Source organism: Psammomys obesus, unplaced genomic scaffold (assembly GCF_907164565.1).
Source record: "Psammomys obesus unplaced genomic scaffold, mPsaObe1.curated_primary_1811, whole genome shotgun sequence".
Taxonomy (NCBI): Eukaryota; Metazoa; Chordata; class Mammalia; order Rodentia; family Muridae; genus Psammomys; species Psammomys obesus.
In genome coordinates, this window is record NW_026590405.1 from 5,481,263 (window position 1) to 5,488,183 (window position 6,921).

A 6,921-nucleotide genomic window follows, 5' to 3' on the forward strand; every position below is an offset into this window, starting at 1 on the left:
ACAAAACCTCAGAGCTGGGCGCAGTCAGCTCATGTCTCTGGGCCTTGCCCTCCGCTGCCTCTCACCTGCTTCCCCTGCCTGTTTCTCCTGTTCCTCTATTCCCAGCCCACCCACCAAGGTCCCTCCATCTCCGCCTTCCCTCCAGCCCTTCGCCCAGGCTCATCCTCCTCTGAGACAGAGCAGAAAGGGGATTAGGTCCAGGCAGCTTGTGTGCTCTGAGCTCCTCAGGCTCACCTGCCAGGGAGACTCCAGAGCTGCTGTGGGTGTAGCCGCCTCCTGGACAGGCTGGACCGGCCAGTCTCCGCTCGGCTACTCTGCTCCCCTTCACCCTGCCGGGCCTGGGAGGCTGCCTGGAGCCTGTCCTAAGAGGATACGCCGCCCCCTTCTGACTTGAGGTGGGTTCCGGCAGCGGGAGCCTGAGAGGAGAAAGACACGGGGCGCTTGCTTCCCTGTTGTGCTTCTCAGAGGGCCCAGCTGCTGCCGTGGCTGCAGTTGTGTGAGCAGAGCCTGGACCCCGGCAGCCCCAACGAGCCAACCCGTCTCGGCCACCCATCCTCAACAGCCAACCAAAGAGCTAAGTCAGCGGAAAGCTGCGGAAGGAGATTTAGAATTTAGTGCGCGCACCCTGAGGTGAGAAAGGAAGAGGCCTGCGACCTTCCAGTCTTCTCTGGGGTCCTGATGCGAGGTTTGGCTTTAATGGAGGTCCCCGGCCATGCCTAGCTAAGCAGTCCCGGTCAGTGTGGCGTGGCCCCGTCCATCGCTGACCCAGGGCTGTCCGGGCGCCAGTCTCTCCTGCGAGGTGGAGAACATCTTCCTGGGAGACAAGTTTCCCCTCTGCAGGCGTCAGGCTTTTCCCTCTCCCAGCGTGAGATGCCTGGGGAAATTCCAATTCCTCATAGACCTTTGTGTCAGTAACCCGATGGCCACAGGGAGGGGCGCAATTCCCCGTCTCTGTCTGTCGCCTCTCTCTGTCTCTCCACACCCACACCCACGCACAGGATTTCACGTAGTCCAAGTTGACCTCAAGTATGCTACGTAGCTGAGAATGACCTTAAACTGTGGTCCTCCCACCTCTTCCTCCAAGTGCTGGGATCACAGGCATGCGCCACCACACCAGGCTTGTGGGGACCAAACCCAGGGCTCTGTGTGCAAGAGCGTGTCTACAGTATCTTCACTGCTGCTGGGGCTCTCCTTACCACGCCCCCCCCTTTTTTAACAGCTTTGTGATGGATTGAGACACAAGAAGGACATGGCCACCTACAAGGGAAGAAAAGGAGCTGAGGGAGTCTCCCTTCCAGCCCTCAGGAGAAGCCAATCCCACCAGCACCTGCATCCCAAGCCTCTAGCTTCCTGAGTTTCTGCTGTTGATGCCATGGCTGTGGCTTGTTCTAGTGACTCCAGCAAAGTAACAGACTCTCTCAGTGTTCTGGAGAATGGCTCCTTTCCTGTCCCTCAAGGTCACAAAGTATCTCCATCTATGTAAACTGTGGGACTTTCCTATCCAGAAAGCATTTTCTGCTTACAGCTTCAGTTTCTTTGTTGTTTATATCCTCCAGCAGGATGAAGGCAAACCACAGGGGACTTGCCACTTTGGAATTAGTTTGTATTTGGTGTAACATGTGGTCAGCCTCAAGATAAAGGCCAACCAAGGCTAGTAAGTCAACTCCTGTGTCAAAAAAGAAAACAAAAGCTGAAACAAGCAAACAAAAAAGATAAAGAATGTAGCTGGGTGCGGTGGCAGGCACTTAGTACTCAGGAAGCGGAGGCAGGAGGATTGCCTGGAGTTTGAGGACAGCCTTGGCTTTGTAGCAGAACTGTATCTCAAAAGACCAGTAACAATGAAAGGACAGCGACTGTGAGACTTGAGGACACAAAAAAAGTATGTTCCGGTTGTGCAGGCTTAAGTGATCAGATTTAGAAACTGCCTCAGAAGTGTTGGGGGAAGACTACAAGAACAGTCTTTACAAGTATGTTACTTCTAGAGGAATGGGAATTTTTTTTTCCAGAAATTAAATTCTGACACCGCCCATGAGCAGCCAAAAATATGATGGCTTTTGCTGCCTGAATAATTCCATTTTAAAAAAGATTCGCAGAAAAACAGCTGGGGGAGGAGGCATGTGTATCCAAGAGGCAATGAATACCAAAAACAAAACAAAACAAAACAAAACAAAACAAAACAAAACAAAACAAAAAACAAAACCAGCCACCACTCTTTGGGACAGGGTCCCAAGTAGCAGAGGCTAGCCTTGAACTGGCTATGTGGCAAAGGACAACCCTGAACTTCTGATCTTCTTGCTCCTGCCTCCCCAGGGCTGAACTTACAGGAGTGTACCACCTCAGTTTTATGTAACTCAGAGCATCTGCTTGCTGTATCCACTGAGACACGTCCTCAGCCCCAATAACTACTACTATTGAATAATTTTCAGAAAGTTAAAGTCCGGAAAAGACAACCTTTTCTGAACTGGTGGCAACGAGCACGGGAAGGTCTGACAGTCACAAGGTTTACACAGTTTACATATATAAATTAAGAAGCAGAAGTCAGGTGGGTGGACGCGATCACCTTTAATCCCAGCACTCGGGAGGCTGAGGCAGGTGGATCTCTGAGTTCAAAGGCCAGCCTCATCTACAGAGTGAAATCCAGGACAGCCAGGGCTTCACAGAGAAACCAAACCAAAACAAAAGAAAAGCAGAACTGGAACTAGCTTTTTCTAGGATAGGAGGCGAAGGTACAAACTTACATGAAGATTCATAGAGATCTTAGAAAAAGTGTAGAGACCCTAATAACGCCTAGGGAACAAGAAGAAAAAAAACACATGAGGGGAAAAAAGACAGACAGATGACCAATTCTGGGAAATCAGTTCAGTGAATTTTATGTGGCCGCTGGAAGAGATTCTCAGCTGAGTTGTTGAGCACGTGGTCAGCAAGAAGCAATGGGCAGCAACACACACACACACACACACACACACACACACACAGGCCTGAGGAGGGCAGGTGTCAGCTCCTAGAACTGGTGGTGAGAGCTGCCACGTGGGAACCAAACTCTGGTTCTCTGCAGGAGCAGCCAGGGCTCTTAACCTCCGAGCCATTTCTCCAGCCCCCTGGTCATCATTTTACTAAACTGCTGGAGGGGGGGGGGCGGTTGGTTGGTCCTGGAAACCCGACTGGGATGATGAAGGAATGAAGACAGGCACACTGAACAAACCAGGATCAGGTGAGCAGTGTCCACAGTGGTGGAGGGCACCCACCACGCAACTGAAAACTCAGAGGGTTGGTCAGCACAGGGTCAGATAGGTTAGCTCGCCTCAAAGAAGGTCTCTGCAGGGGAGCAGTCTCAGGCTTCAACATGGGGATGAGGAAGCTGTGGTTCGAGTCGTACTCCCTTGTGGCTTTTCGTTGTCACAGACACCAGTCAGTCCTTAGTCAACACTTATGTTTGGACCAGAGGAAGGCTGAGTCTCAGCAGGTTGTGTTTCCTTGCTGATGTATCTGCAGTAAACCCTTGGAGTGTGTGTGTGTGTGTGTGTGTTTGCATGCACGTGCGTGCACGTACGTGTGTACTGGAATAGGGGTTCTTGGTATGCCTACAATTCACATTTACTCAGGACATGATCGGCTCCCCAAAGGGGTTCCCTGGGCTAGGCTCAGACTCTAGGACATCAGGTCTTTTCCGGCCCTGTGATCCTCCGAGGAGTCTCAAGTTTAAAGCAGAAAGCAGTTTTCTTTGGCTAAGAAGTGCTGGCCTCTTTCACAATCAACCCAGAAATGCCATCATTCAGGTTCTGTGCAGCCGACACAGGTGATCTGAATTTCCAATCAGGCACACCCACCTTTCCAGCCCCACCTATCCCGTACCTGCTGTCATTCTTGGCCCCAGTCTCCACCCACAAGTTTCCAGCCTGGACATTTTTGCTCAATTGATTTTTCTTTTGGGAATGCTTGCCATCTCCTTCTCCACCTATGAAAATCCTACACCCTTCCCAGCACCCACATCAACAGCCGGGCTGGACTGATTCACCTACTTTGCTCATGAGGTCGCGCCCAGGGCCCCCAGGCTTGATCTGTGCTCTCATCTTCCTTTCCTAATTGACTACGTGTCTGCCTTCCCTCCGTCCTCCTCCTTACTCTGTTTGCATGTAGATGTGTGTGCGGGCTGCACAGAAGTATTATGTGTTCCTATGTGTGTAAGCACAGTTGTGTGTGGTGCGCGTGTGCGTGTGCATGGGCATGGGGAGGCCTGAGGTAGTTTCCTCCACTTTATGGAGGCAGGGTCTCTCACTGAACGGGAGCTTGCCACCTTAGCTAGTTAGCCAACTTCCTCTGAGATCCTTTGTCTCCAGCAGGCCACTGCCCCTGCCCAACAGGTTTATGGGTTCTGGGGCTCCAAATGCCAGGTGAGTGCTCTACCCACTGAGCTATCTCCTGAATGGGAGTTCCACCTCTTGTAGAGCAGGGTTTTGATGCCCTACCCTGTCCAGCTGGAAGGTAGACATATGCCACATGAAAAGGCTTCAGTCGGCAACAGAATTCATAGATGGCAGTAATCCCAAAGGTTATGTTTACTGCCTGTGGCTTCTTGTTGTTTTAAGGGTTTGGGTTTTTTGTTTGGTTGTTTTCAGTTTTGTTTTTGTTTTTGTTTTTTTTTTTGTTTTTTTTGAGTCAGGGTCTCTCTTTATAGTCCTGGCTGTCCTGGAACTCACTATGTAGACCAGGCTGACCTTGAACTCACAGAGGCCTTCTTGCTTCTGCCTCATGAGTGCTGGGACTAAAGGCATGTGCCATCACACTTGGCCTGGTTTTGTTTTGTTTTTCTTTAAGATTTACTTATGTGTGTGTATATATTTATATATGTATTTAAATATATATTCACACATATATAGCGTGTTTGTGTATGAGAGCGCAGTCGCCTACAGAAGTCAGGTGCCAGATGCCCTGGCGCTGGAGTTTCGGCTAATTGGGAGCCACAGGAAGTGGGTGCTGAGAACCCAACCGCAGGCCTCTGAGCGAACAGTGTGTTCTTCACCGTCTCTCCTTCATCTGTTCATTTTGAAACATGGTCTCACTTTGTAGCCCAGACTGGCTTGGACCTCGCTCTATAGCTGAGGGCGCATGGGGCTTGCAGCAGTCCCGGCCGGTCGCTGGTACAGCTCGATAACCCTGGCTTACCTAGTGACTTTGTAGCCATATTCTGAGTAAGTGTACTCTCTGATGTCCGCCCAAGGACAGCGTCACCTTGTGCCACATTTCTCAGAACATATTCCTGCTATCTTTAAAATGTGCGGGGGTCAACTTTACCACCGAGGCTGGCGAGCTGAGACCTGAGCATGGTTTTGAAAAATCATGATAAAAAAAAAAAAAGATCCATAGGAGACTGTTTTGTAACACATGCAATGTACATACAATTCAAATTTCAGTGCCTGTAAGTAAATCTCTATAGAAACATCCACAGCCTATGCTCTGGAAGAAATATTGGGGTCCGGAGAGCCCCAGGCGCCACTCTCCCGCCCATCTCAGCAATAAATACGGGCTGCTCCTACTTTACTCTAAGGGTTTTGATGCCCGCATCACTGGGCTTGGACACCGAGATTCTGCGCATACGTCCTTCCCAAGTTTCAGTCTTTGTGTAATGGGGATAATAACCACCTTGGCCTGCAGTTGACATCAACATCAAATAAGACCTTAGAAAAGTGTGGAAACACCCTGTAAATCCTATGATGGACTGAAAAGATAAAGTGGTAAAATGAGAAAACAGAATTTTCATTCACCCCCTCCTTTCTTTTCAACTTCCAACTTTTTGAGAAAATTCAGTTTTTGCTTTTTTAAAAAAAATTTTTGTTCTTTTTATTTAATTACGGGGAGGGGAGGGGAGGGGTTGTTACATGTCCTATGGCTCCTGTGGGCAGGTCAGAGACAAAAGGGTGTGGGAATTGGTCCTTTTCACCCGCGGTGGAACTCGGGTCGTCAAGCTTGGAGATGGGAACCTTTACCCTCTGAGCCATCTTACCGGCCCAGATTTTACTGCTTTATTTTGAGTCAGGGGCTCATTATATAACCCTGGCTAACCTAGAACTTGCTATGTACACCCACGTGGCCTCGAACTCGCAGAGATGCACCAGCTTCTGGAGTGCTGGGATTAAAGGCGTGGGCTGCCGGCCCAGGTTTTATTTTTAAAAGACGACAGGGGCACATGCTTCCTCCCTCCAGCCTTTGTTCTGTACGGGTCCACGCACCATTATAAATTCCCATTTTCTTTAGCGTCTTAATTGGCCCTTTCAACAGCTCAGGCAGGAGCTGGGACGTGTTTTGTCAATCCGTTTTGCAGGCGGGGAAACTGAGGCAAATCCCAGCCGACTGCGGGCTCTGACCTTTCTCAGGAGGTTAGGTTTTTCTCCACGCCCTGTGCTCTACGGCCGGGCCACCAAAAGCAGGCCCCGTAGGAGCCACGACGCCGTCCCGCCTTCCTCGGTCACCTGCACGGCTCTCCCGCACCCCCCGGGGCAGGTGGTAGGCTCCGTGCGCAGTGCGCAGGCGCGCGGCGCCGTGCGGGGCGTGGCCGGGCGGGCCCGGAGGCGGGGCCTGCGCGCGCCTGGAGGGAGAGCTGGGATTTGGGCCGCGGCGGGAGCCCGAGTCGCCGTCACTCGAGTGCGCAGGCGCCTGGCGGTTACCGGTCTCGCCATGGAGCGGAAAGGTGAGCGGCGGGGCGGCCTCCGCCACGAGGAGCCACGGCGGCCCCGGGGTGGGCGCCGGGCGCCCGTCCCGGCGGCTGTCGCGGCCCCCTGAGGCGGCGTCGCCCTTGCCGCTCGCCCCTCGGCCGCCGCGTCCTCGGGCGCCCGGCGTCCCCGCCCCTCGCTCCGCAGCCCCCGGGGCCGGGGCGGCGAGGCCTCATGGCCGGCCCGAGTCCCTGCGGGCGCGCCGGGCCCGGCG

The 6,921-nt window shown here is 52.3% G+C and overlaps 1 protein-coding gene across 1 annotated transcript in view; it reads left to right on the top strand.

Moving 5' to 3' along the window:
- The first annotated feature begins 6,584 nt into the window (after positions 1-6,584).
- Srpk1 (SRSF protein kinase 1) overlaps positions 6,585-6,921 on the top strand; it is a 33,509-nt gene continuing 33,172 nt past the window's right edge. Inside the window, exon 1 of the mRNA XM_055606969.1 lies at positions 6,585-6,685. Coding sequence (XP_055462944.1) covers positions 6,673-6,685 — 13 coding nt within the window. The 5' untranslated portion in view covers positions 6,585-6,672. The remainder of the gene's footprint in view (positions 6,686-6,921) is intronic.